Genomic DNA, 27781 nt, shown 5'->3' with positions numbered 1-27781 from the left:
GGGGGTGTGGCCCGGTGGGCGTGGCCGGGGCCCGGGCAGGCATGGCCGCGGCCGGGGGTGCCCGATGGGGCCGGGGGCAGGCGCAGTCCCGGGGCCGTGGGGCTGTCCTCACCCTCCCCTGGCCATCACGGGTGTCCCCGCAGGCCGCGGTGTCCCCAGCCACGCCAGGCCAGCCCCATGTGCAGGGCACGGCTGTGGCCACACCCACTACTGCCCATCACGGGTGTCCCCACGTGCTCCGGGCCCTCGCTGTGGGCAGGGCACAGGTGTCCCCATTTGCTCTGCGATGTCACCGTGGGACATCACATGGGTGTCTCTCTCATTCCCCACGCTGTCGCCACGGGATAGAGCACGGACATCTCCCTGCATCCCCAGGCCCCCACCATGGCAAGGGCATGGACCTCATCCTGCGTCCTGGGGTTGCAACTGGTTATAGTTCCATAACAGGTTATGGATGTCCCCTTCATTCCCCGCACTGTTACCATGAGATGGCACATGGATGTCACCCCCTGGGCTGTCACCAAGGGCAGGCACAGCCCCATTGGTCCTCAAGCTGTCACCGAGGCACAAGGCACGGACACTTTCCTGTACCCCCAGGCCCCCGCTGTCAGTCAGAGCAGACATTTTCAAGGGTTCTGAGGCTGGTGCACTAGGACAGGGCAGAGATGTCCCCGACGCCTCTCAGGCCAGGGCACAGACCGCCCCCCGGACCCTGGGCTGTCACTGTGGGGAAAGGCACGGGCAACCCCTAGGGCCAAAGCTGTCCCCTCACCCCTCCCGTGTGTCCCAGGGCTGTGACCATGCAGTGGAACATGCAACAGCCCTGAAGCGAGGAGCCAGCACGTTTCCAGGCTTGTGCAGTGCCATGGGCTGGGGTGAGCCCCTGCATCATTGCCAGCGCCGCGGGGAGGGGTCACGGACACGGACAGAGAATCCTTTAAAAACTTGTCCTTTATTAGTCTGTCAGAAGCGAGTCCCTCTGTATAGGGCGTCCCACCCAGTTATAGCAAAGTGAGCAACGTGAAGGGACGGAGCCCCTCCTGCCGCGGCCCCCCCAGACCGGGGGAGCGCGGGGCCCGGGCTGGGGCCAGGCTGCCGGGGCCACCCCGCCCCGCACAGCCCCGCCGCCGCCATCCCTCCCTCCCTCCCTCCCTCCCTGCCTCCAAGGCGGGGGCCCTCATCCTGTGCCCCCGGGGTCAGCTCCGGGGCTGCGAGGGACAGCCCAGCGCCCCCGAATCCCGCAGAGAGCGATAGCACCAAGGGGGACGGCTGCTCCCCGCAGTTTATTCCGCGCTCCCTGCCGGGACCGAGGGGCGGCGGGGCCGGGCGCCGCCGGAGAACGCGCGGTCCCTCCGGGGAACGCGGGGCCGGCACGGCCCCGGGCTGGACGGGGGGTCCGGGGCTCGAGGAGAGGGTGTCTCAGCTTTGCTTCGGATTTACATTCTGGACCATGCAGTAGCACCAAAGTTCATGAGGTGATCGCTGCCGGAGCGCTACTTCCGCTTCCTGCCGCAGTACTTCCCTGCCGCGCAGCCGGGCCCTGCGCGGGACGCGCGTCAGCGCTGCCTGCGGGCCCCGCCGGCCCCTGCCAGCCCAGCACCGCACTCACCTCGAAAGCCCAGGGCACCCAGAGCTCCTCCGTAGGGCTTGGGGGGCTTCCCTGCAGCGGGAAGGCAGAGCAGGGTGAGCGGGACCCTCGCCGGGACACGCACCCCCAGCCCGAAGCACCCCGTGGGGAGAATGGATACTCACCACCGAATCCCAGGCCGCCGACCCCACCTGAAAGGAGAGCGAAGCCCTCAGCGTGCACGGGGCACCCCCGTGTCTCTGCCCCACACCCCCAGGGCAGCCCCCCGGCCCAGCCCAGCCCCCGGGTCCCTCCCGGCCCGTGCCGTGTCCCCGTGAGCTGCCCCGGCACCCACACGGGCCCGGGTGCGTGCTCGGGTGCCGAGCGGTACCTGGAAACACCGGGGATACGCCGAAGCCGGGAACTCCAGCGCCTGGGGAGAAAGCAACAGCCCGTGACAGCCGGTGACAGCAGTGCCACCCTAGCGGGGACTGGGGACAGCCTGGCTGGGATCCCTTGCTTACTCCAGGGACAGGAGCTGATGCAAAAGCCGCCGTCCCCACCCTGGCACCCCTCTGGCTTCCCAGTGCTCTCCCAGGCAGCCATGTGCCCAGCAGGGAATGGCAGCAGCTTGGGGACAGCAAGCAGGGACGAGTGTGGCAGGATAGGGGACACGCTCACACGCCAGCCCCAAACTGCAGCATTCACCTGGCTGCAGCCCTCCAGCACCACAACCTGCAGTGGGTGAGCCCCAGTGAGGGTGGGGAGCGTGAGCACAGCCATGGCAAGGTGGATGGGACAGGGACTGGAGTCACTCCTCCGGCCCCTCTGGCTGTCCCTTACCTGGCTTGGGAGGTTTCCCAGCAGCTCCTGGATACAAGAGTCCTAAGTCAGAGGGGGGCACCAGTGCAGCCCCTGCCTGGACTCACTGCCCCAGGGCTGCACCCAGACCCTTGAGGAGGGGCCCAGAGGGTCCTAGGAGGGACCTGCATCTCCTGGTGCAGTACATGTTCCACATGCTGGGCACAGGGTGCAGTACCTGTTCCCATGGCATGCGCAAGGCTGGGGCTATGGCCCTCAGACCCTGCTCAACAATGGCAATCCCTTTGGATCTCGTCCTGGGAACAGGGCAGGTGACAAACAGGACAGGGGACAGTGACAGTGCAGGGTGGGATTGTACTGTGAGACTGGGAGGGGACAGAAGTGACCCACAGACTCCCTTTCCTTTTCATGGCTCTGCCAGCGCTCTGCTGCTGCTGCCTGCAGCCCAGCCCTGGGGAGCCCCACGCTGGCACCAGCATCACTCACCGAGGCCACCAACTCCAAGCCCACCGACTCCAAGGCCACCTACAAGGAGTAGCCAGGGTGAGCACCAGCAGGGACAGTCAGTGCCCCAGTGTCTGACCCACTCCTCACCCACTCCCAGGTGTGCTCATCCTTTCTGGGGCAGCTCTGCTCCCTCCATGCCCAGAGGGAGCGTCCCTCCAGCTCCATCCCTCTAGGGGAGCATCCCTCTGCCTGCACATCCCCACTGCCCGGGCTCAGCTCCTGCCAGCACTTACCTGGGAGGCCACCAACTCCTGGGACTCCAACCCCAGGGACACCTGCCAGAGAGATGCCATTAACACCTGTCCCCCCGCAGCCTGGCACCCCCAGCTCAGAGCACCCCCGGCGCTGCTCAACCTGCTGGGGTGGCACTGGCACCCATGCTGGGAGTCCCCAGCACCCATCTCACAGTACCCAGAGGGGCTTCAGCCCCTGTGTGACACACGAAGGAGAAAACTGTCCTCAGTGAGTCTAGGGCAGGGGGTACAGGTGGGCACTTTGCACCCCTGAGTGACATCCCACCACTTCCCATGCCTGAGCCCTCAGGGCAAAGTGGGCATGCAGGGGACAGGAAGAGAGGTCGGCACCCTGATGGCCACAGGAGAAGGGTGCCCAGGGACATCCGAGGTGGCCCTGGGGCAGGGGGCAGGGACACGTACCGAATTTGGGAGGTTTAGCACCAGGCTGCACCCCTACTTGGGGGATGCCTGCAAAATGAGTGAGGACACCAGCGTTAGGACAGTCACCCCCACACCGCTCTCATGTGCCACCACCCTCCATCCCACCCGCATCCCTCCCTGCCACCCCTTCATGTGGCTCGGTGGCTTTTAGTATTCCTAGCCACCACTGTCCCCAGGCAGGGCGGGACAAAGCACCTACCTGCCCCGGGAAGGATGCCAGTTCCAGGTACTCCCACCCCTGGCACCAAGCCGGGCACACCACCAACGCCGGGTGTCACTCCGGGCACTCCGCCCACGCCAGGCACCACCCCTGGCACCCCTCCAACCCCGGCACCTGTGGAGAGAGGGTAAAGCAGCAGGCATGATCCCCGTGCTCATGTGGGATGGTGTGCCAGGCCTGCACGGGTCAGTGCCACACCAGGGCTGGCAGGGAGCCTGAGGGGCTCCCCGGGCTGACTCACCGAATTTGGCTGCCTTGGCTGCTGCTTTGGCCGCCGCTGCTGGACCTCCAACACCTGGGCAGAGACAGCAAGGGGGAGTCAGACACTGGGGAGGCCTCACAGCAAACGTGGGCAGAGCCCATCCCTCAGGCCTTGTCTGCAGCCCCCCAGGGGACACTGCTGAGGTTCTCCTCAAGCCTGTCCTGCCCCCAGAACTGCCCCCACACCAGCCAGGCTGCCCTCACCCTTGCCTTCCTCCTCCTCACCTGGGACACCTCCAACACCAGGAACCAGGCCACCCACTCCAGGAACCAGGCCACCTACTCCAGGAACCAGGCCACCCACGCCGGGAGCCAGGCCACCCACGCCGGGAGCCAGGCCACCTGCTCCTGCAAGGAGAAAGAGAAGGACTGGGGCTTCAGCTCAGGAGGAAACATGGCAGCAGGAGTTGGATGAGAAGGCATGGGTGGGGGGGGGTTGAGTGGGTGATGGATTATGAGATGGATATGTGGCTGGATGAGGAGTGGTTGAAATGATAGGATGAATGAATGGTTAGATGGATGGTGAGATGGATGAATGAATGGATGCTGAGATGGTGGGATGGCCAGATGGACGGATGGATGGAGGGGTGGTGAGATAGATGTGTGTGTGAATGGGGAGTAGTTGAATGGATGGTGGGATGGATGAGTGGAGGGATGATGAGGTGCACTAATGGTTGAAGGGATGGTGAGGTGGATATGTGGATAGACAGGTGGATATGTGGATGGATGTGGAGTGACTGAACAGATGAGTGCAGGAGGTACAGATGGATGGACAGAGAAGGGGGCAGATGGACACTGAGGTGGTGGTCGTGTGGCTGGGTCGGCAGAATGTGGTATGGATGGACTCAAGTATGCAGAGATGGTGACCTCAGACACTCCACAGGGCTCAGCTCTCTGGATAACAACGCTGACACAGCCAGAATCTCATCCCGCATTCAGGATCTCGTCCCTCACCCCGACCCCCAGGGACCCCAGGCACTGCTGGGCCTCAGCCCCAGCAGGGGAGCAGCCTGGAGTGGGGATGAGCAGGAGACAGGACATATGGGATAACCCCAGAGAGATCCCAGCTTACCGTACTTGGCTGCTTTGGCGGCTGCTTTGGCAGCGGCTGCCGGACCTCCTGGGGGACAGGGAGTGAGAGGGTCAGGAACGCGTCCCACCAGCACTGCTGGGGACATCCAAGCATCCCTTGGGCACGATCTCACCTGGAACGCCGACCCCAGGCACCAGACCAGGCACACCAACACCTGGTACACCCACTCCGGGAACACCAACACCGGGAACACCAACACCGGGAACACCCACTCCAGGAATGCCAACACCGGGCACGCGTCCTGCTCCTGCAGAGAGGTTCAGGGATGTGTCTGAGGGGGCAGACTCCACAGCAGGAATCCCACTGACCTCCACAGCACCGGGGTGTCCCCACCTCTCCTGTGTGCTAACACACCTCCTCCCTCCCTGGCACAGCCGATGGTGACGCTGGTGACAGTGGTGACTCACCGATCGCCGCCGCTTTCGCTGCAGCCTTGGCTGCGGCCGCTGCTGCCGGGCCACCCACTGCGGGGACACAAGGGACACAGTCAGGGCACTGCTGAGGCCAGCATCCCATCAGCAGCTGCTGACAGCCCATCTGCTCACCTCCAACACCGGGCACAGCACCAGGAACCCCAGGCACGCCAGGAACACCAGGGACACCAGGAACTCCAGGAACGCCGGCGATTCCAGGAACGCCAGCTCCTGCAGGGAGCCAGATGGGAGAAGTCAGATCTGGCTGCAGCAACAGCTGAATGGAAGGGACTCTTCTGGCTGTGTCTCATAATCGTGATCAGGAGAGGAGACCATCCACAGCCACTTCCAGGAGAGACCCAAGCGGGGCAGGAGAGGGATCATTTCTGTGTCTCTGCTAGACCTGGTGGGATGCATTCCAAGATCCTACCAGGTTTTGCAGGGCAGTGACCCTGGGCCCCAGACAGCACGTGGCAGGGCACTGGTCAGGCTGGGGAGCTCACAGTCTGGACCTGCTGGCACACGTTAGTGCCACACGGACCAGCACCAGGTCACTTTTGCAAGGACTCAGTGCCAGAGGGCTTTGTCCTCATGGGACGCTGCTCAGCAGGGCCAGCCCAGCACAGAGCAAGTACTGCTGAGTTCCTTCCTGGATTCCTGAATCCCATCCTTCCCTGGGCATGTGTGGAAGAGAAATGGAAGAGAGGAGGGCATCCGTGGTTTAACCCTCAATGGAGAGCTGCCATTGACCATGGCTCCTCCTGGCAACTCCCAGGGATATGCAGTGAAGATGGAGGACAAAGTCCTGGCCAGGTACCAGCTGCTGGCTCTGCCTTTTGGAGCAGCACATGGATGCCAGTCCTGCATGGAACCTCGGGGCCAGTTCTGCCTCCTCCATGTGCACAAGCTCCGAATTGGGGTGGTTATGGCTGCTAGACACCTAGGTCTTGCCAGACCCCGCTGGATGCACTTGATGGATCCCAACATTCCACCACAGTTTGGAGGACAGTGACCCTAGAGAGGAGTTCCTCTACCAGGAATCCCTGCCCTAATGCCAGCAACACTGAACCCTTGGGCATTCCTGAATCCCATCCTTCCTGGGCATGTGGAGGGATTTTTTTCTACCCAGTATAGAAGAGATGGGCATCAGTGGTTTAACCCTCAAAGGAGAGTTGCCATAGGACATGGTCCTTGTGGAGATTTCCAAGGCTTCTCATGGAGATTCTCAGAGCTCCACAGTAACAGTGAAGGAAAAGGTCGTGAGACCTGGCGAGGTAAGTGCTGACTCTACCTTTTGTAGAAGAACATGGACCCCCAATGCATTGTGAAACCTCAGCGCAAGTTCTGCCTCCTCCCATGGCCCAAGCTCCAGACTATCCTGCTGCTTGGTCCTAACCCTTGGCCGCACTGTAGCTCCTTGTGGGTGGTTACACCTGATGGACCCACCATACCACTGCATTTAGGAGCACAGTAACCCTGGGCAGTGGCCACTCTGCAGGAATCTGTGCCATAATGGCAGCAACACTGAGCCCTTGGGCAGCAGATCCTGCAACAGATCAGCTCCTGGTAATGGATTTGGTACAAAATCTAAGAATTCAGTTAAGTCTAAATCCATTATTTGCACAGAGCAAGTACTGCTGAGTTCCTTCCTGGATTCCTGAATCCCATCCTTCCCTGCGCATGTGGAGGGATTTTTCTACAATGTGCGGAAGAGAAATGGAAGAGAGGAGGGACATCAGTGTTTAACCGTCAAAGCAGAGCTGCCATTGACCATGGCTCCTCCTGGCAACTCCCAGGGATCTGCAGTGAAGATGGAGGACAAAGTCCTGGGACCTGGCAGGTACCAGCTGCTGGCTCTGCCTTTTGGAGCAGCACATGGATGCCAGTCCTGCATGGAACCTCGGGGCCAGTTCTGCCTCCTCCATGTGCACAAGCTCAAGGTGTCCGTGCTGTTTGGCCATGTCCCTCATCTCCAGCAAGCTCCTTGGGGGTGGCTATACCTGATGGATCCCACCATTTCCACCACAGTTTGGAGGACAGTGACTCTGGGCAAGGGCCCCTCTGCCAGGAATCCCCACCCTAAAGGCAGAAACACTTTGCCCTTGGACGGCAGAACTTTTGTCAGGTCTGCTGCAGGAAAAGAGATTTTGCACAAAATCCTAGAATGCAGACTAGTCATGAGCCATGAATTGGGGCTCATTGTTCACCTCCACAGGGCAGCCTGGAGAAACCCTGGAGAGGGAGAAGGCCCTGCCCTGCAGATGGAGCCAGGCCCAGGAAGAGCAGCCAGGAGCTGGGCTGAGCATTCCCCACTTCCCCTCAGGAGTGATCCCAGGGAAGAGCCCGAGCCTGGGCAGCCCCGAGGGTCAGGGTGGGCAGGGTCCCGGGGCTGGGCCCCACGCAGCACATACCGTACTTAGCTGCCTTTGCTGCTGCTGCTGCCGACGGCACCCCTGGGGACAAGGGAGACACAGACCCTCAGCCACCATGGCCCTGCAGAGCCGGGCCACGGGGACAGGGCTCCAGGAACAGTCACCTGCCACCCCGGGCACACCTCCGACACCGGGCACTGCCCCGGGGACACCTCCGACACCGGGGACCAAGCCAGGGACACCTCCGACTCCGGGCACGAGGCCGGGGACGCCACCCACACCGACACCGGGAACGCCGGCGCCTGCGGGAACAGGAGGGACAAATCAGAGCTGGCTGCAGCAAGAGCTCATGGTGGCACCTGCCATGGCTCAGTGGTGACATTGTGGCCTGGAGAGCAGAGCATGCATGGCCTCATCCTGAAGAGACACCAGTGGGACAGGGCAGGGATTGCTAGCCCCAGTTTGATGTGCTTCTGAACCCCAGCAAGTGTTTGGAGGATGGTGACCCTGGGCAGAGCCCCCTCTGCGAGGAATCAGTGATATAATGGCAGCAGCACATTGCCCTTGGGCAGCAGATCCTGCAACAGATCAGCTGCTGGGAGTGGATTTGGTACAAAATCCAAGAGTTTATTTAAATCTAAAGCCATGAATTTGGGCTCATTGTTCATTTCCTAAAGGCAGTGTGGAGGAACCCTGGAGAGGGAGAAGGCCCTGCCCTGCAGATGGAGCCAGGCCCAGGAAGAGCAGCCAGGAGCTGGGCTGAGCATTCCCCATTTCTCCTCAGGAGTGATCCCAGGGGAGAGCCCGAGCCTGGGCAGCCCCGAGTGTCAGGGTGGGCAGGGTCCCGGGGCTGGGCCCCACGCAGCACATACCGTACTTAGCTGCCTTTGCTGCTGCTGCTGCCGACGGCACCCCTGGGGACAAGGGAGACACAGACCCTCAGCCACCATGGCCCTGCAGAGCCGGGCCACGGGGACAGGGCTCCAGGAACAGTCACCTGCCACCCCGGGCACACCTCCGACACCGGGCACTGCCCCGGGGACACCTCCAACACCGGGGACCAAGCCAGGGACACCTCCGACTCCGGGCACTGCCCCTGCACCTGGAGGGAAGCAGAGTAGTCAGACCACCCCACAAACACCTCACTGTCACGGTTGTGACATGGTCTGTCCCAGGGTTACTGGAGTCTCTTGGGCACCAGTTTTGTGATGGGCTCCTCACTCATGCTAAAGCAGCTCCTCAGGGTACCTGGGATGTAGCCAGGAATTTGATTCCCTGCTCCCTACCCCCATTAGTGGCCTGGCCACCCAGGATGTTGGGGACTCCCAGGGTCCCCAAGGCTGTGGCTACACATCCTAGCTCCCTCAGGGCTGGCACATTTTCCCTAAATGCTCCAGTGTGTGATCTGCCCCTCACTCTTCTCCCATGGAACAGCCAAGGCGGGGAGCAGCAGAGATCTGCATCACCAGGAGCATCCCTGACTAGGGAAGAACAGCTCGGCACAGACACCCAGTCCCGGCCACCCTGCTGGCACTGGGCACAGCAAACCCACATCTCACGGAGAGACCGCATGCGATGGGCATGTTCTGTCCCCTGCCAGGCTGCTGCATCCCGAGGGGCCCGTCAGGCCTTCACCACTGCTCAAAAAGCTGCTGGAGCCGGGACAGGGGCAGGGAGAGCACCCCGTAGAATGGGATGGGGACTGCTGGGGCAGCTGCAGAGCCACACAGCCCCTGGCTCTTCCCTGTCCCGAGATGTGTCCGAGGCAGCAGGAACTCACCAAAAGCTCCTGCCTTTGCCGCTGCCTTCGCCGCTGCTGCCGCTGCTGCCGGTCCTCCGACTGCCGGGATAGCGGGAGAGAGTCAGGGTGTGGGATAAGGGAAGGAGACCCTCCCCGAGCCCCAGGGCAGAGCCCTCTCATCGCCTCACCTCCAGCTCCTGGGACACCGCCGATGCCGACACCGGGTGCAACTCCCGGGATTCCGCCAACACCGGGCAGGACACCGGCTCCTGCCAAGGGGGACAGCACGGTCAGCAGGGACAGGGGACACGGCCAGCACCCCGGGGCTGGGAGGGAGGGACCGAGGCAGGGGGGACAGGGAGCAGCTCCCTGCTGGGGAGATGGGCGGTGTTTGTGCCGCAGAGGGCGACTTACCCAGTTTCGCTGCTGCCTTCGCTGCTGCCGCCTGTGCTCCTACCCCTGCGGAGGGACACGGGCACTGAGCCCCCGAGGTCCTGGGACCGTTCCCACCTCAGCTCCCCCACCCCACAGGGACCCTGGGGACCGGGCACCGCTGCCAGCATCCGTCCCCCTGTCCTGTGAGGGATGCTGCTCTGTGCGGGCTGTCCCTGCAGCCTGAGGACAGCCGGGCAGTGCCCACACCCGTCCCGCGGCCACCAAGGTGACACGGTGTGCCCTGCCCAGCCATGCCCGTGCCACTCCCCACCCTGCGGCTGCGGCGTCCAGTGTACCTGTCCCGGTGGGGTATCCTGCCTTTCCTGCCAGGAGGCCGGCTCCTATCCCGCCGGGCCTGAGGCCTGCAATCACAGCACAGCGGCACAGCCACGTCAGGCACGGGCCAGGGGAGGACAACGAGACAGATGGAGCAGCCCCCTTGGATCTCCTGCCCCTGGCGCCAGAGCATGCAAGGGGATGCCAAAGCCAGCTCCTCCCCACTTGAGATCCCAGTCCAAACATCTCTGCCTGAAGCTGGAGTGGCTCAGGATGTATCCTATGGATTAACAGCTCCCAGGAATGCCAGGAGAGTTCAGTTCCCAGGCTGGTCCAGAGTCACTATGGACAAGGCACGAGGTCCCCAATGGACCCCCTCATCCTGGGAGCAGGATATCTCTCACACCGCCCCGAGGGTCCGTGGCCACGAGGTCACGGTGGCAACCACGAGGTCGGTGGAGGATCCTGGGAGCAGGATATCTCTCACACCGCCCCGAGGGTCCGTGGCCATGAGGTCACGGTGGCAACCACGGGGTCAGTGGAGCCACGAGGAGTGAGGACACAAGCACTCACCATGGGGCAGCTTACCATTGGTGTAGGGCAGTCCATAGCCACCTGGGGACGAGAGGAGAGGAGAGAAGGGGGAGTTAGCATAGCGCCTGGCTGCTGCTGGCCCTGTCCCCTCTGCCCCACAGTGTGGGCCCGCTCTGCCAGGGCCCTGCAGCACCGGCCCAGGGTCCATTGTGATGGTGAATCCTCCGGGATACAAACCCCCGTGCTGGAGCTGGGCCAGGAGATGCTGTTCTCCCTCACCTTAGAAGCAGTGAGTGAAAGAGCCGCCCCCTCTGAGTCAGGCCGAGGGCTGTGGCGCCTGAAGCTGTTGTGCAGGAGCCGCCCATGACCCCGCTCCAGTGAGGGGTCCCACGGGAGCCCCGCGGCAAGAGCTGTACCCAGCTGGCTGCACCCCCGCCAGCCACGAAGGAAAGGTTTTAATTGGAATCAGCGTTTGGGAGCCTCGGCTGAAACGTGACCTCGCTAGGAGGTCTGTGAGAAGGGATGGGGAGGGATTATGAGCTGGGACATCGCGGCCAGGGAAATGTCTCCTTGCGAAAGAGCCGGATCCCAGCACTTGGAATGGCGGGGATGCCCCTGACTCAGGAGGGACCGTGGGCTTGGCAGCCAGCAGTTCCCAGCTCCCATCACTGCTGGCAGCAGCCCGAGGCCATGGGCTGTCACATTCCTGGGGGGGGACACCTCGAGCTGCCCGGGTGGGGGGTGCCTCCAGCAAGGAGGCCATGGGTGGGGATGTGGCTGCCTGCAGCCAGGATGGAATTACTCATGGCACAGCATCTCCTTGAGCACTGGACTCCATCCCCTCCCAGCAGCCAGCATGTGGGGACCAGATTTCCCTCCATCCTGCCAGGCAATCCCATGCTGTCCCACATCAGCACAGTGGTGCTGGCAGGCAGAGGCTCACAGTGAGCCGTGCCAAGTGTCCCCCACCTTGAGGGCCACCCTTGCCTATCCAGGGGCACCTTATCAGTACCTTGCTCACCCTAAAGCTGGGAAAGGGGTGACACATGGAGGTGACTCCAAGGGCCAGAAGTCAAATTGGGCCTTGGGTCTCCAAGGGTTTTGGTGGGTGAGTCCAGCTCCCCACCACCCCCAGGTGGATGGGAAGGCAGCCCTTGCCCTGGGGCTGTGTCCATGGGAATGTCACCAGCACTGCCAGGGGGGCTCAGGCCCTGCACACAGTGGGGCTCTGCACAAACCAAACACAGCTGGACACTGGTGGACACTGAGGAGTGGTCCCCATCCCTACAGCATCAATGGGACCCTGACCTGAGCCACAGCTTCAGACTGAGCCTCCAGTGAGGTGGGTGACCCCCAGGGCCACCTCCTGAGTGGGGACAGCCCAGGAGAAAGTCATCTAAAGAGATGATTTTCCACTGAAAATATTGTTTGTCCCACTGTCCTCTCTTCCCCTCTCAGCCTGGACCTACTGCAACGGGGACAATGCAGGGGACAGCCCACGTGTGGCAGCCCCGGATCCACCCACAGCATCAAGGCAAGAGTCTCCACAGCCAGCAGCACAGTCTGTCCTTGCACTGCCAGCCCTGAGCCCTCAGAGGTGACAAACTGGCATCCCCAGCACCCCAGGAAGCTCTGGAGACACCCCCATGGTCCTGGTCCCTGTCCTGAGGCTGGGACCTAGATGGGGTCCACAGGCAGCAGGGCCAAGTCTCCTTAAGGATCATAACTCTGTTCCACTGCAGGAAACAGGAGTGGGCCAGGATCCCTGCTGCTGCTGTGGCCACGGGCCCTGCTGGGGGGAAGCCAGCAGAGCTGCTGGGGCTGGAGCTGGGCTGGGATGTGCTGGGCTGGGGTGGGCTCCTCTTGCTGAGGCTCTCCTGCCTCCAGAAACTTGTTTGGGTACACGGGGCAATGCCTGCGCATCTCCAGTGCACTCCCCAGCACCCCAGGGATGGGGGCCCTGCCCAGATGGACTGCCCTCCTCCTCGGGATGCACTGGGGAGCAGTCAGCTGGCAGCATGGCCCCTGGAGGGCACAGAACCTGCCCGTGGGCACAGCTGCCCGGGGACAGGCAGAGCTGGCACCTGGCACAGGGCTGGGAGAGGAAGGTGCCCAGAGCAGCCCAGGCTGGGAAAGGGGTGCTGAGCTCCCCCAGGCTGACCTGGGCTGGGGCTGAGCCCTCTCCAGGTGGGCAGTGGGGACAGATCTGCCTGGAGGCCGCACGTGGCCTCAGCTACAGTTCCTTGAGCCAGGACACCTGACCCAGGTGAAACCCCACACAACCCCAGGAGCCACAGAAACCAGTCTGTCCCTGCAAGGGCTGTGCCTTGTGCCAGCAGGAGCTGGCAGGGACATCCCAGGGTGGCCTGGCCCCGGGTGTGTCCCAGAATGTGACCCTTCCTACCTTACAACAGCTGCAGGGAGGTACAGCATCGTCCACATGAGCGGGGGCAAGAACAGAGGCATCACCCCAGGGGCTGCCGTGGGGTGCCACAGGCAGGGCACAGCAGAGCCCCAGGCTCTGTCCTGCTGTCCCTGGGCCAGCACAGGCACTGCCAGATCCAGGGGACCTGTGGGCACCGTGCCTCATCCCTGGGGAACGGCGGGTCCTTCTCCTGACTGCTGGGGTTCCTTCACCCACAGTGAAGCCACTCTGCTGCCTGTGGAGCTTACCTGGGAGCTTAGGAGCTTTGATGGGATAACCCAGAGGGACACCGGGCTGCTGACCTCCAAAACCTCCCAGTCCTGCAAACCAACAGCAGACTCTCACCTGGAGCCCGCGCCACAGCTGCCACCAGTCCCGGAGGGAGGGGAGTGCCCCAGGGCACCCCGGCAGAGGAGAGTGGGTGGCTTGGGAAGCCCTGAGGCATCTTCTGGTGTGGGGAGACCATGGCTGTGAGGAAGAGGCTTGGGAAGGAAGAGAAGGACAGGCAAGAGAGACGGGACACTCACCAGGGATTCCTCCAAAGGCTCCAGCTCCTAAAAGGAAACACAAAGACACCTGTGTGAGCCCTGGGCTGCTCCTGGAGGCCCAAATTAACCTAAGTGGATTCAGCCGTAGCTTGGCTTCACTGCCAAGTGGCCTGTAGGGCTCTGATCCCAAAGGCTGGGCTGGGGTGCCGAACTGGAGCCAGCCCCGAACCAGCCCTAGTGTTCCAAGGGGATGAGGGGACCTACCTGGGGCTTTAGGTTTGACTCCAGCTCCAGTGGGGACTCCAGGCAGTACTCCCACGCCAGGGAAGCGAACACCTGGGGCAGAGACCGGAGGGGTGAGCTGGGGCCTCACTGGGGATGTTACTGGTACCCAAGAGCCCCCCACCCAGCTTCCAAATCCCTGTCACCCACGGCACACTCATCCTTGGGGGCTTGCTGGCACCACCCTGTGCCAGCTGCCTGCACCTCCAGCTGCCAGGAGGGGTTTGCTCCAGGCCTGGAGATGCCTGTGGAACAGTCTGGGAGCCTGCAGGGAATATGGCACTCAAGAGGGGTCCCACTGGTGACAGCAAAGCCAGCCTCTCTGCCCTGCTGATGCTCAGTGGCCTGGGGCCAGACAGGGCTCCCGAGCCGTCCAGGGCAGCAGACAGTGCCTTGGAATCGTTTGGGTTGGATTTTTGGGTTTTGAATTTCCTTTTGGTTTGGGGTTTTTTTTCCCCTCTTACAAATGTCTTTCATTATAACTCGAACATTTTCAGACATGGAAAAGACATTCCTGACCAGCAACATGCTTCGGACAGTGTCGAAACATCTTGTTTTCACAAGTTTTCCTCCCCCAAATTACTTTGCACTGAGGAATTCCTCTCTCCCGCCACCTCCTCCCCCTCCTTCCCTCATGCCAGCCCTGGTGGCTGTGCCAGCTCCTCTCCCAACGCTGGTGCTGCCTGCTCCCGCCAAGCTTGGCATGGGATGGAGGTGCCGGGTCCCCCCCGTGCACTTGGCAGGGTGGAAATGTCACTGTAGCCTCAGCCAAGGGGTTGGAAGCTGTGGGGAGCAGCAGGACCCAGGGCAGGGTGCTCTCCCGCGGGGGGGCTGGCACTGGGCAAGGACCCGCTCGGAGGTGGGGTGCTGAGGTGGGTGGGCACCCCCAGCTCACCTGCGCCAGGGAGCACACCGCCCGGAAAGGCTCCAGGAATCCCAGCACCTGCAGGCAAAAGAAATCCAGGGATGAGGGGCCGGATAGAATCGCTCCCCGCCCCGGCCCCGACGCCGGGGCCGTCACCTACCTGGTATTTTAGGGGGTTTCCCTGCCGCGCCAAGGCCGGGCTGCACCGCGCCCGGTACCACGGCACCTGCGGGCAGCAGAGAGCCCTGAGCCCCGGCCCGGCTCCTGCCCACCCCGGGGACAGCTCTGCCCCAGGCTCGGCTCTGCTGGGAGCGAGGGGTATTTCCTACCTGTGGAGACCCCGAGGCCACCAGGACCACCAATTCCACCCACGCCTCCAATGCCAGCACCTGGGGGCATTGGGAAGAGGGGTGTACCTGCGGCTGGCTGCAACGTGCCAGGGAAGGGACAAGCTCAGGATGGCCCTTGGGGGGTGATGGGGGTACCATGAGGCAGTCTCAGGGGTGGGTCCCCCACACTGGGCACAGGGACCAGGCAGTTCTGTGGTCTGTGCTCCTGGGGGCTCAGGTTTGGCCAATTCCCCGTGCCTGGGACCCTCCGAGTCACTGGGGAGCCCAGTGAGAGCATCAGCTCCTGCCTGCAGCCCCAGCTCCAGGGGAAATCTGTCCTGTCCCAGAACCCAGGGGACACCAGGGGTCCCTGGGGGCTGCCTGAGCCCCGGGCCCATCTTGCCCAAACCCCCCCAGCACTCACCAGCTTTTGCAGCAGCCTTGAGCGCCGCGGCCGAGGCGGCTCCCGGGAACACCCCCCCGGGGAAGGCAGCTCCGGGGAACAGACCCGCAGCACCTGTGGGGAGAGCAGCCAGCATCAGCACCCCAAAAACAGCTGCCCAGAGGGTGGCCTGCCCTCGCGGTGGGTGCAGGGCTGGTGAGCTGTGGGGGCTGCGTGGCAGTGCCAGGGCTGGCGTTAGGCTGGGCAAGGTGGCGTTAGCAGGCACTGCCCTGTCCTGCATCCCCCAAACTCGCGCTCCCATCCACATCCCACCTGGCACACACAATGCCTGGCACCCCTGCAGTGGGTGCTGACACCCCTGGAGGCCCTGGCTGACCCCCTGCAGGCACTGTCCCTCTGCTGCCGGCCCTGCAGGCACCCCCGTGCCTCCTCTCCTGCGGAGTCATCCCACTGTCGTTGATGTCATCATGCTGGGGGCCCCTCAGGGCTGCCTGTTGGGTGGCTGTGGTCCCTCAGATCTGGGAAGGGCCAGATGGGACCCACCCAGCACACTGGAGAGCTGTGGAGATGGGGATAAGGGATGTGCTGTCCCCAAGGTGGGTCTCTGGGGACATCACCCAGGGGATGGCCCGGAGCAGGGGGGGACAGTGGTCAGTGCTCACCTGGCTGCAGACCAAGGGGGCCAAGTCCCCCAAGTCCTCCGACCCCCCCAAGTCCTCCGACCCCTAGGAAGAGAAGGGGGGTGAGGTGGGGAGTGGCCAGGGGCAGAGGGGTTCTTGTGGCACTGTGGGGATGGGGTTCCTGTGGCACTGTGGGGACTGCCCAGGGACGGGCACAGGGATGGTGACAAATGTCCTTGCCAGCACTTGGGTCCTCCATTCTGTCCTTCTGCCTCACTCACCCCCCATCCTGCGGGCCACAGGGGGACAGAACCGAAATGTTTATGGCTGAGGAATGAGTCCCTGGGTCTCCGGCCAGCGCTGCCTTCCAACATCTGGGGCTCATCAGCCCTCGCTCCCTCCAGGCGCAAATTCCGGAGCCGCTGGCTCCGGGCGCGGACACCGCTCCGCCTGGGCCTTGCAGCCGCCCCGCGTTTGGTTTTAATTATGCCGAAATAAAGGGCCTTGTTTTTCTTTCCACGAGCTGAAATCTGAGCAAACGGAGGCTGTCGGCCCCCGCCTGGGGCTGCAGCTCCCACTGCGCAGCCGGGCCAGCTCGGGGGGCTGGGGCGTGGGGTGCCTCTGCCCTGGGCACAGCGGGGACCCTGGGGTGGCACGGAGGGGACCCCCGGGTCTGCCTGAAGCAGCATCTCTCCATGGGGATCAAGGCACCGGACAGAGAGTGCCAGGACGAGGGGGAGTGGTTTGAACCAAAAGAGGAGAGATTTAGATTCATTGTTAGGAGGAAATTCTCTGCTCTGGAGGTCGTGAGGCCCTGGCACAGGGTGCCCAGAGCAGCTGTGGCTGCCCCGTCCCTGGCAGTGCCCAAGGCCAGGCTGGACCGGGCTTGAGCAGCCTGGGACAGTGGAAGGTGTCCCTGCCATGGCAGGGTGTGGGTTGAGATGGCTTTAAGGTCCCTTCCAACTCAGGCCATTCTATGATTCCATGATTTCCCTTGGCCCCAGCATGTTCAGTCCCTGCTGCCCCAGGCCCGGTGCCCTTCAGCTGCCCATCCTCCTGCCAGCATCTCCCCTCTCTCCTGGTGCTGTCCCCTCTCCCCAGCATTCCTAGGCCAGGCAAAGCCCAGCGTGGGCTGCAGGAGCCTCTGCAAAAGCTGCTTGGCCCCGATGGCAGGCAGGTGGAGGCACTGCCAGCTTCCCACCAGGACACTGGCTCCTGCTGTGCATCTCCTCCCGCAGCTGTGGCGCAGCTTTACAGGCAGCAAGCACCCCCAAAGCGTGGTTTGGGGGGCTGGGGCAGAGGGCAGCGCCGAAGCGGGGTGTGGGAGGGAGGCTCCCCGAGGCTGTGGCAGGATTAGTGTGGCAGGGCAGGGCTGGGTGTGCCTTGGCCACGGGGAAGCAGCATGAGGGCAGCAGTGGTTGGGAAATGTCCCAGCCACTGGCCTGGAGGTGGTGAGAGCCAGGGAAAGGCTTCTTACCTGGTTTGGGAGGTTTCCCTGCAGCCCCGAGTCCTAGGGGAGATGAGTGGAGGGAGAGGGGTCAGAGCCCTCCTCCCTCCGAGCATGCCCGGGCAGGGCACACGTGGGACAGGGCCAGCCCCCCTGCCCACACAAGGCACATCTACTGGGCATCCTGCCCCTCTCCCAGCCCAGCACAGCCTGCCAGGGGATCCCAGCACTCACCTGCTCCCAAACCTCCAACTCCAGCACCTGCAAGCAAGGGCACAGTCTGAGCACTGCCCTGGGAGCACCCAGCACCCAGCCAGGCTCCCAAGTGTCCCTGGGGAGGGTCACACAGGTCTCAGGGGATGGGCCATCCCCCCTGGCATGTCCCCAGGATTTTGGCTGAAGATCTGCGGACAGGCTGTGACCTCTGAGCACCTCCTGTGGCCAGGGCTGGGCAGGGTGTAGGTGCCAGCCCTGGGCAAGAGGCCCCAGGGTAAGCCTGGCACTGCCATCAGTTGTGTCCTGACACCGTGGGGCTGATGCTGAGTCCATGCTGAGCAGCCAGACAAGATGTCCCCATGTCACCTGATCCTGGCTGGCAGGTCCTCAGCCTTCCATGGTGTCCCAAAGGCATTCAAGGACCCCCCAGGCACCTGACCGTCCTTGCAGGTGCCCCCTCCCCAAGGTGCCTGAGCCCCCTTACCTGGGAAAAAGCCTCCTCCTGGGACTCCCCCTCCCGGGATAGCACCAGGAACCCCTGCAAGAGAAGAGAGCCTTGTTAAAATCCCCCCAGAGATGCAGGCAGGGAGGCAGGGGGCTCCTCCTGGTTCCCCTGCTGCTCCCTGCAGAGGAGCGGGGATGTGCAGCTCCAGGGCAGGTCCCTGCCTTCTCTTGCATCCCTTTTGCCCGGGGTCACAGTGCTGGCAGGGCTCGGCGTGCATGGGGAAGGAGGGAGGGACATGGGGCTGGCTGCTGTCCAGCTCTGCTTCCCAGCTCCTGCCCCATCCCACAGCCAGGGCTGTCTCCATCCCCTGCAGCCTCACGTGGATCTGGGGGTGGGTCTGGGCACGGCCAGGGACGTGGGGCTGTCCCAGTCCATCCCCACAGTCCCTGAGGGGCCCGGCCACGCCTGAGCCTCCTCTGGGGCTGCCCCAAGGATTCCTGGTGTGTCCTGTCTGCCGCGGTGCCAGTGGGAACAGCCAGCTCAGGCACAGGGGTGACAGACTGGGGGGACACTGCTGAGACCCGTGGAACCCCCTGTGTCCCTCTGCCTGTCTGTGTGACACTAAGGTCACCACCCAGGTCCCAGCGCTTCCCAGGGCATCTCAGCTCATGCTCAGAGGCCACAAGAAGGTTTTTTGGCTGTTTTGTACGCTGGCAGTGCCACATGTCTGCTGCAGGCCACCAGGCTCCCCCCGGCTGGCCCCCCAGCTCCACCAGGGCCGTGGGTGGGCTGGGGTCTTGCAGGTGGGCTGGGGACACGAGGGGGCTGCAGTGCCGAGGGAAGCTCCTCTTCTGGCAGCGGAGAGGGGCTGTGGTGGGGTTGGCAGGACAGAGCAAGGCAGGGGGGCTGCAGGAGGGTGTGGGGGGCTGCCGTGGCCACAGTCCCCGTGGGGAGCTGCAGCCAGCCCTGGTGCCTGCCCTGCCACAGGGGATGGGCTTCAGGGGGCACTGGAGACCCTGTGGGGGCCTGCTGGGACCTGAGGCCCTGCAGTGGCCTCCCCAGGCCGGGAAGTGGCTGCAGCCCTGGCAGCACCACCACGGGCTGGGCAATGCCCAGGGGCTGGGCAGGGCAGTGCCAGCACCCAGGGTGGGCAAGCAGCTGGCAGGGCTGGGACGCCACAGTAGAGCACATTGTGCTGCACATCTCCATCCCAGATGTGGGGCAAACCCTGGGGGCGTCCCCCACACCGTGCCCCACCAGTGGCAGGGATCAGGGTGTCCCCTGTGCCCTGCTCATGTGCCCTTTCCACCCTGGGCACCTGGCAGAGATGCCCAGCCCCCCAGAGGGATGCACCAGGGTGTCAGGACACCCCTGTGTGTGCCAGGGGTGTCAGGCTGTGCGTGCTCAGGAGATGCTGGGAGGACAGGACATCCCTGGGGATGCAGCAGGCAGGGGCAGGAGCTGTGCCAGGACCCATGGCACAGCCCCAGGCCTGCGCCCCCCCATATCCCCTCCCGGGGTTCTGCCAGTGTCCCTGGCACAGGAGGGGACCCGTGCTCAGCTCTGGCATGGCCCTGCCCCCGGCCAGGGGATCCCGGAGCAGCTCCTTGTCCCGGCCAGGGGGTGACAGAACGGCTCCTTGTCCCGGCACATTCCCGGCCCACACTGCCCCCCGAGCCTGGAAGAACACAGCTCCAGCCCCTGCCTTGTTTCCCAACAAGCTCCAAGCGTCGCTCAGCACCAGTTCTCCCTCCCAGCCCTGCTGGCGCTGGGAGCCAGTGCCGGGCACGGCCAGGGACCCCGTGGCACAGCCAGGGACTGTCCCCACCCGGGAGGGTCTCAGCTCCCGTCATACTCCCCGGCCTCAGCACCCCAAAACTGGGTAAGGTCCCTGGTGCTGGGGTGACCCGGACTGACCTTCCCTACCCCTCTGTCACCCTGTGCCAGTGCTGGAGACTCCCAAGGAAGCTAAGACACAGATTTCTCACAGCATCCCTGCGGTGTGGGGACCACAGAAATGTCCAGGTTTCACCTGCCTACAGCCAAACTCCTCCCTTTATCATCATCACCACCCTCCTGAGGCACTGAGGGTCCTGCCAGGAGGGTCCCACTGTGGTGACACTGCCACTGCCCCCTCCCCAGGCACCATCCCAGAGACAGGGCTCCGTGCCTGGATGTACCTGGGAGGATTGCAGGGGCTGTGCTGGTCTATCTGCTGTTCGGGTGGCAGGTCAGCAAGGCCTGCCAGGGCACAGAATGGCCCGGAGGCAGGGGTGGGTGGCTGGGTGGTGGTGCCATGTGGCTTTAGGGGGACAAGCCTTTCTCTCAGGAGCTCTTTCTGACCAGCTCTGCTGCCAGGCACTGACCCAGACACTCCTTCACAAGCTCCCCCCAGCCTGGGGCTGTTCCCTGGTGCAGGCACTGCTGGGGGGTCTCTCCATATCCCCCCAGCATCTCTAGTCCCTCCCCCTGGCAGCACCACCGAGCACAGGTGCTGGTGACAGCCCACACACTGGTGACACCGTGACCACGCTGGGTTCTGGCCATCACTCTCTGGCCATCTCTGTCCTTGCCAGCCTCAGGGCCAGCAGCCCCCAGCCCAGTCTGGGGTCTGTGTGCTCCCATTTGTCCTCTCCACTCGTTCCCTTGGCACATCGGGGAAGGGGAGACTGAGTCAGCAGCTTCCCAGCGCTGAAGGAGCTCTGTGCTGCCTCTGCTCTGAGCCTGCCAGGACCCTGGGAAGGGGATTTTCCTGGGCTCCCAGCCTGTCTCCAGGGCTGGGCTGGCTGTGAGCCTGCATCCCCCCCCAGGGACAGCTTCTCAATCCAGGGGCCAGAGAAATTGCAGCCACTCATGCAGCCCCAGCTGTGTCAGGGTGTGAGCCATGGAGGTGCTCAGGATCTGGTGTGGAGTCTCCTTGTTTATGGGAATGGGACATTTTCCCCCCACGGCTCCATCCACAGGTGTGGATATCCACGCTGTTCCGCTGCCAGAGCTGCTTCCGATCCCGTTTGCATCGGCTGCACCATTTCTAGCTGCACCAATGCTTGCAGCTCCCTTCACAAGGCAGAAATGCAGAGGATTTCTCTATTCCATAGGCTTTGAGACCAAGGCCAGGACGGAGAATCCAGCACAGGACAGCCTCATACCTCACCCCCCCTCTGCGCCCATGGGCACCCGGAGGAGCCTCAGTGCAAAACCACCAACATTTCCCCTCTTCCCTCATTCCACTGTTTTCTTTTTCTTGGGAGAAAGTTATGGAAACATTCAGTCTCCAAGCGACTTTGAAGCTGTGCTGCATCCCGGGCCGAGCTCGCTGGTAGCAGCTCGGGGGAGCGGGGGGGCTGTGCCGGGGCCTGGCTCCTCTCCAGCCCCCCTGAAGCTCCAGCTTTCATCTCCGAGCGCCGGCGGGCAAGCTGCACCCTGCCAGCTGGGAGGGAGGGAGCAGCCCTGCGGGCCAGGGTCCGCTTGGGAAGGGGAGATGCCACCCCAGCCCCATCCTGGGGACCCTGGGTGTCCTCAGAGGATTCCCAGAGCCCCAGGCTGGGTGCTACCACCCCCAGTGCCTGCCCCTCTGCACCCACTCGAGCTGCTCCCTCTGGGCCCAGAGCCCGCAGGGCTGGGACATCCCCAGGGCCCCTTTTGTCCCTCCTGGGGTGTCACTGCTGGGGGACCCCCTGTGCTCCACACAGCAAGCACTGAGGGATGGATGGAAGCACTGAGGGATGGATGCCCTGGTCCAGATGCTGGGACAGGCTGCACTTGGCACCTTTAGGGAATCACAGCACCTTCCCCCTGCAGTGACCTGTAAGAAGATCCCCAGGGGCTGATCCTGACCTGCTGCTGGGGGTTTCCTGAGTACTGCCAGCTCAGCCCCTTGCCACTTCTCTGAGATGACAGCCTGGGTACGAATCCCACAACCCTGGGATGTCTCAGGGTTCCCTCTTTTGCCAGGCTGATTTGGAGCTGCACTGGCAGCTGGTGCTGTAGAACATGGCCCTGACCATCCCAGCACCCCGGGATCCCCCCTCACCATGCCACCATGCCTCTGTGCCAGCCCTGTCCCCAAGGGCTGGCTTGCCAGGAGCAGGGGTGAGGGTGCAGAGGCACTGCTCAGTCCTCCACCAGCACTGGGACCATCTGCAGGGTCAGCTCACCTCTTGTGTGAGCTGCTTCCCAAAGCAGCAAACACCCCTGAGGACTGAGCCAGGGCCCGGAGTGGGGCCAACAGTCCCGAACTGCTCAGGAACTGCTGCAGGGTCTCACCCAGGGTCCAAATTCCCCCAGAGATGGTCCCAGCTGGCCATGGCTTGAAGGATCAGAACAAAGCCAGCCTGCACCAGCAAGCCACATCTCTCTCACTGCCAGAGGTGGAGAGTGCCTGGGACTGAGCACATCCCATCGAGCACCCTGAGGAGGATTAGGCACCAAGAGCAGCTCGACTCCCCAGGCAGCTCCAGGCTCTGGGTCCCACTGCCTGCGCAGCCGGGGCCACCCCGAGGCTGGGGTGCATGAGGTGCAGGGCACGGGCAGGTGGAGCTGCTGAGGGCTGTGCCCTTGGTGACAGGTGGCTCTGGCTGCCCTGGTGCCATCCAGCCCTGGCACTGCCCACAGTATCCTGCCCCCTCTCCTCCTCCGGTCCTCAATCCTCTCTGTCCAACAAGCCCCGCACGACAGCCGTGGCCGATGCTGGCTCTGCCCATCACACTCTCTCCTTGGCACAATCACCCGGCTCTCCGGAGGTGACTGTCCCCTCCCTGGTGGTGCTGTCGCCACCTCAAAGCCCTCTGCCCAGTTTGGCCGCTTCACTGGGGGCTCTGAATCTGTGCCCAGCTGTTCTCCCCGCCTGGGTGGGAGCTCAGCTCCCAGTCTGACGCCGAGACGGGGGCTGGGCACCGGGCAGGTATCAGCACGGCTGGGACACAGAGCCGTGCGCTGGACTGTCACCTGCCTGCCCCGGCTGCGTGTGCCGCACCTGCGTGAGCCTGGCCTGAGCTGTCACACCGCGCTGGGACAGCGACCCGACGCTGGCGGCACAAGGGCGACGAGGGCGGTGTGAGGGCCCCCTGGCACCCCCAGCCCGCGGTTGGGGTGGGTAGAGCCGCTCTGCAGCTGCAGCAGCCCCGGGGCTGTCACGGCCACACACTGAGCAGTGCTCGCACACAGCGACTGCGGGATGCTGCCACCACCCACGGCCCTGAGCTCCCGCTGCCATCGCACCGCGGGGTGACAGCTGACACCTCCCCCGGCCCCTCGCACTTCTAAGTCCCATGGGAGTTACCCCTGGTGTCCTGCCTCGCGTTCCTGAGCCTTTCGTGCCTCCAAGCCTCTCATATTCCCTAGCTTCCATGCCCCCAAACCTCTCATGTCCCCAAACCTCTGGTGCCCCCAAGCCTCTCACCAGGACACCCCTCGCAGCCTCCCCGTGACAAGTGCTTGGTGCAGCAGCGCCGTTACCGACTGCCCCGTGTCACCAGCCTGGGTGACACCCCGTCCCACCCGGGCATGGCACAATCCACCTGTCGGTTTGGGGAGCAAAGAGCCCTCGGCGGAGGTGGCACCGGGGCCTGCCCACCGCCCTCGGGGAGCTAGGGCAAGGTGGGTGACTGTCCCTGCTCGGGGCTGGGCAGCCGGGGCAGGCGAGGGGTTGCCCGGAGGGTGGGGATGCCGCAGCCCCGGTGCCCGCGGAGGGTCCCCGCAGGAGCGGAGCGAAGCGCTGGCCGAGCTACGGAAGGAGCCTTCCGTTCCTTACCTCCTTGCTGAGTAGCCGGGAGGATGGAGAGGAGGAGGAGGACTCCGGGGAGGAGGGGTGCAGCTGCCTGCCTTGCCATCTCTTGAAGCAATGCCCCCGTGCTCCCGCGGGCTGTGTGTTTTATCCCAGAGCTGCTTAATTGTTGCTTCCAAGGATGCGAGGGGAAGGGGAGAGGACAGCATCCCAGTTTTTTTTTTTTTTTTTTTTAATTCCTAGCTGCTCTCTCCAAACCGGCGCGTTTCTGCCAAAAAAGCTGGAAGGGGGGGGCAGCTGCCAAGGCAGGCGGTGGGGGAGGACGGGGGGGCTGCGCCCACCAGCATGGAGACCACGGGGGTTTAGTGTCGCATCGCGACGGGCACCTGAGTGGTCTCGCATCCCGGTGACACCGGGGCGTCTCGCATCCCGGGTGGCATCGGCCCGAAGGGGGACTGGGGGGCAGGTGGGGCCCGGCGGGGTGAAGGGATGGGGGTGTCCGGGGGTGCAGGCGGGAATTCGGGGGATGCCGCTCCAGCTGCGGGGCACGAGGGATGGCATCGGCCCGATGCCCGGTGCCAGTGCCCCGTGCACGGAGTCCGGATCTCGGTGCCGGTGCCAGTACCGCTGCCCGGTCTCCAGATCCCGGTGTTAATGCCAGGTGCCCGGATCCCGGTGCCAGGTGCCGGTGCCCGGATCCTGGTACCAGTGCCCAGTGCCCGGGTCCTGATGCCAGTGTCCAGATCCCGGTACCGGTGCCCAACACCGGGGTCCCGCTGCCAGTGCCCCGACCCCAGCGCCGGATCCCGGTGCCGATCCCGGTTCCGATCCCGGTGCCGATCCCGGGGTCCGCCGGCGGTGGCCGTTAGGTGGCGGACGCGGGGTGTGCGGCCGCCGGCTAGATGGGAAAACCGGGCATTTTGCAGGAAAACGTGCAGCCGGGCACCGGGGGTCCCCTCCCGTCCGGGGTGCCCTGGGGACACGCAGAGCCCGGCTGGGCCGGGGCTGGGGATGCACACGCGGCCTCCGCGACCCCCAGAGCCGGGCACGAGGGGAGCCCGGCAGCTGAGCCGCTTACACCCCCAGCCCCTTCAGGGGCTCCGGGCTCCTCCAGCCCCGAGCCCAAGCCGGGCCCTGCGTGTCCCCCCTGAACTCCTCATCCCCCTTCTCGGGGGTGTCTCTGGAGAGGGCTTGAGGACCAGCTGGGGCAGCAGCGAGTTAAATGGTGGGATCAGTCACAGCATCATGGAATGGCTGGAGTTGGAAGGGACCTTCCTGTTCCATACCCCTGCCATGGCCAGGGTCACCTTCCACTATCCCAGAGTGCTCCAAGCCCCATCCAGCCTGGCCTTGGGCACTGCCAGGGATCCAGGGGCAGCCACAGCTGTCCCTGTGCCAGGGACTCAGCACTCTCACAGGGAAGAATTTCTTCCCAACATCTCATGTCTCATTCCCCTCTGTCAATATGATGGCATTTCCCTTATCCTGTCCCTCCATCCCTTGTCCTCAGCCCCTCTCCAGCTCTCCTGGAGCCCCTTTAGGCCCTGCAAGGGGCTCTGAGCTCTCCCTGGAGCCTTCTCCTCTCCAGGCGAGCACCCCCAGCTCTGCCAGCCTGGCTCCAGAGCAGAGGGGCTCCAGCCCTTGGAGGATCTCTGTGGGCTCCTCTGGACTTACTCCAGCAGCTCCACATCCTTCTTATGCTGGAGATCCCAGAGGTGGACAGAGCACTGCAGGTGGGCCAGAGTAGCAGGGAAGAATCTGTGTGGATGTGAATGAGAATCTGCTGTGTGGATGAAGCACAAGGAATGCAAAATCACCCTCTCCACTGCAGATCCAACACTGCCCCTTCCCCACGTGCCAAGGGTTTGAGATGCTGCTTATCCCAGTACCTGACTCCTCGTGACCCCAAAGTGCTGGGAGTGGGAGCACGTGCACGAAAATGCCCTGTCTGCACCCGCTTCCCGCAGGGCTCCCTGGCATCATTCCCCCCATTCCCCACACTCCTTCCACCGCTGCGGAAATTGGCAGCCGGTTATCAGCAATTCCACCCGGTTCCTCTCGGCCGCGCGAGGTGCGAAGGCCGGACCTGGCCGCCCACGGCAAGAAGTGTGAGCTCAATCCACGCTCGGGACCGGCCCTCCGGAGCCTGCCTGTCTGGCTTATCTCAGCTCCCACTTTATTTTAGGGAAAGTGCTGATGGCTACGGCCGCAGGAATTCCGGGAGGTGGAAATCACGGAGCGCTTTGCCCTCCACACCCGGCGCTGGGACACGCCGCGGAGGTGGGGAGGGGAGGGGAGGCTGTAGGAGCCCCTCGGTGGGATTTTGGGAGGCGGATTTTCTATTCAGCTGCACAGGGCAAAGGGTTGAGGGCTGGGGCACGGGACAGGGGACGAGCATCGGGCAGGGACAGCGCAGCCGGGCTGGCCCCGTCCGTCCGTCCGTCCGTCCGTCCGTCCGTCCCGCTGGCGTTGCCAGGTGATGTAATGCTTGAGCGAAAACACACGCGGTCGTTAAACACGAGCTCCCCGCTCCAGAGGAGCGACGCGGGAGCAGATGGATGCGGGGATCGGCAGCTTTGCAGCGGCTCCAGCAGCCTCGGGCCGTGATGTGGCCCTCGGGATGCAGCCCCCCGGGCGGGGCTGGCCGGCTGATGCATCCTCGATGCGAGCGTCTGCAAAACATGCAGAGAGCAGGGCTGGGAAAGCGGCCTCGCTGGGAATCAGAACTGGGGCAGTTGGCCGGCTCCGAGCAGCTCCCAGCCCTTGCCAGTGAAACGGCTGTGACTTTTGAATGCGTGTTTTGTACCTAGAAAGAATAGATGTGAGGCAAGATCTCCCGCCCCTGGCACTCGTGCCGGGGAACGGGATCCAAACCTTTGTGATTTGGCCGGAGCGCTCCGTGAGCCGCCCGCGGGGATGGGCTGGGAGCGTTCCCCGAGCTCGCAAAGTGTCAGGAGAAGCTGCCAGGGGGCACAGAGACGGGCATGGTGTGACGGGAAAGGGGCAAGGCAGAAAGCGCTGCCCACACAGCGGGGCCCGTGCGGAAAAGCGGCGGATTTGCCGCATGGTGCAATATCGGGAAGGGAAAACCCACGACGGAGGCTGCAGCAGAGCACCCGTGGCTACAGCCTGTACTGGCACGGGGGGCTCCCGGGAGCCGTGGCAGCTCGGGAAGGATGGATGCTTCCTGCAGCCGGCCGGCGGCAGGTGCGGGTCCACACAGCTCCCCCAAACGCTGACACAGCTGCTGGGGGAAATGCCAGAGAGCCTTACGCTGCTGTGACACTCGCGGGGAGCTCTCCCGGGGGTAACACCGACATGCAAAACACAGCATAAACACCCCTTTGCCATAGCTACGAGCAGCCCCACACCTGCCCGGCCCCGCGGACCCCAGCCCTGCTCCTGGCGCTGTTGACGGCGTTGTCCTTGGAAACGGCACTGCCGGGGTGTGCCGGGGCTCGGATGCGCTCAAAGGAAAGGTATGTGCGAGGGGCAGGTCACACGCATCCAGTGGTCTCGTCACCGTCCCAGGGAAGCTGAGGCTGGTACGTGGCTTTGGAACAGCCAAACTCACCGCGATCATGAGGGCCTGAAGTTTTCATTCCTCCTGTGTCTCTG

General features: G+C 63.8%; 1 protein-coding gene across 12 annotated transcripts; it reads right to left on the bottom strand.

Annotated features, from left to right (window-relative positions):
- Positions 1-939: 939 nt before the first annotated feature.
- ELN (elastin) lies at positions 940-24356 on the bottom strand. Of its 12 annotated transcripts, none has more exons than XM_039732959.1 (36): positions 24191-24356; positions 18478-18531; positions 18012-18038; positions 17808-17840; positions 16373-16435; positions 15732-15824; positions 15308-15367; positions 15139-15204; positions 15009-15056; positions 14096-14167; positions 13871-13897; positions 13592-13663; positions 10973-10999; positions 10405-10470; positions 10088-10132; positions 9862-9942; positions 9713-9772; positions 8930-9034; positions 8805-8846; positions 8097-8234; positions 7972-8013; positions 5693-5791; positions 5555-5611; positions 5260-5394; positions 5127-5174; positions 4280-4402; positions 4035-4088; positions 3773-3907; positions 3553-3600; positions 3130-3171; positions 2876-2914; positions 2411-2437; positions 1959-2000; positions 1753-1779; positions 1610-1660; positions 940-1540 (listed from the first exon to the last, which is right to left on the bottom strand). In XM_039732959.1, the coding sequence occupies exons 1-36, from the start codon at positions 24267-24269 to the stop codon at positions 1494-1496; spliced, it is 2274 nt and encodes a 757-aa protein (XP_039588893.1). In that variant the 5' UTR covers positions 24270-24356; the 3' UTR covers positions 940-1493. The 12 variants fall into 12 exon arrangements, with proteins under 12 accessions (XP_039588893.1, XP_039588894.1, XP_039588895.1 ...); XM_039732960.1 differs by having other exon boundaries at positions 8115-8234; XM_039732961.1 differs by having other exon boundaries at positions 8948-9034.
- Between the last annotated feature and the right edge of the window lie 3425 nt (positions 24357-27781).

Source organism: Passer montanus, unplaced genomic scaffold (assembly GCF_014805655.1).
Source record: "Passer montanus isolate IOZ18808 unplaced genomic scaffold, ASM1480565v1 scaffold81, whole genome shotgun sequence".
In the NCBI taxonomy this organism is placed as follows: Eukaryota; Metazoa; Chordata; class Aves; order Passeriformes; family Passeridae; genus Passer; species Passer montanus.
The sequence above is the reverse complement of the archived record's forward strand: the minus strand, read 5'-3'. Positions and strand labels throughout refer to the sequence as shown.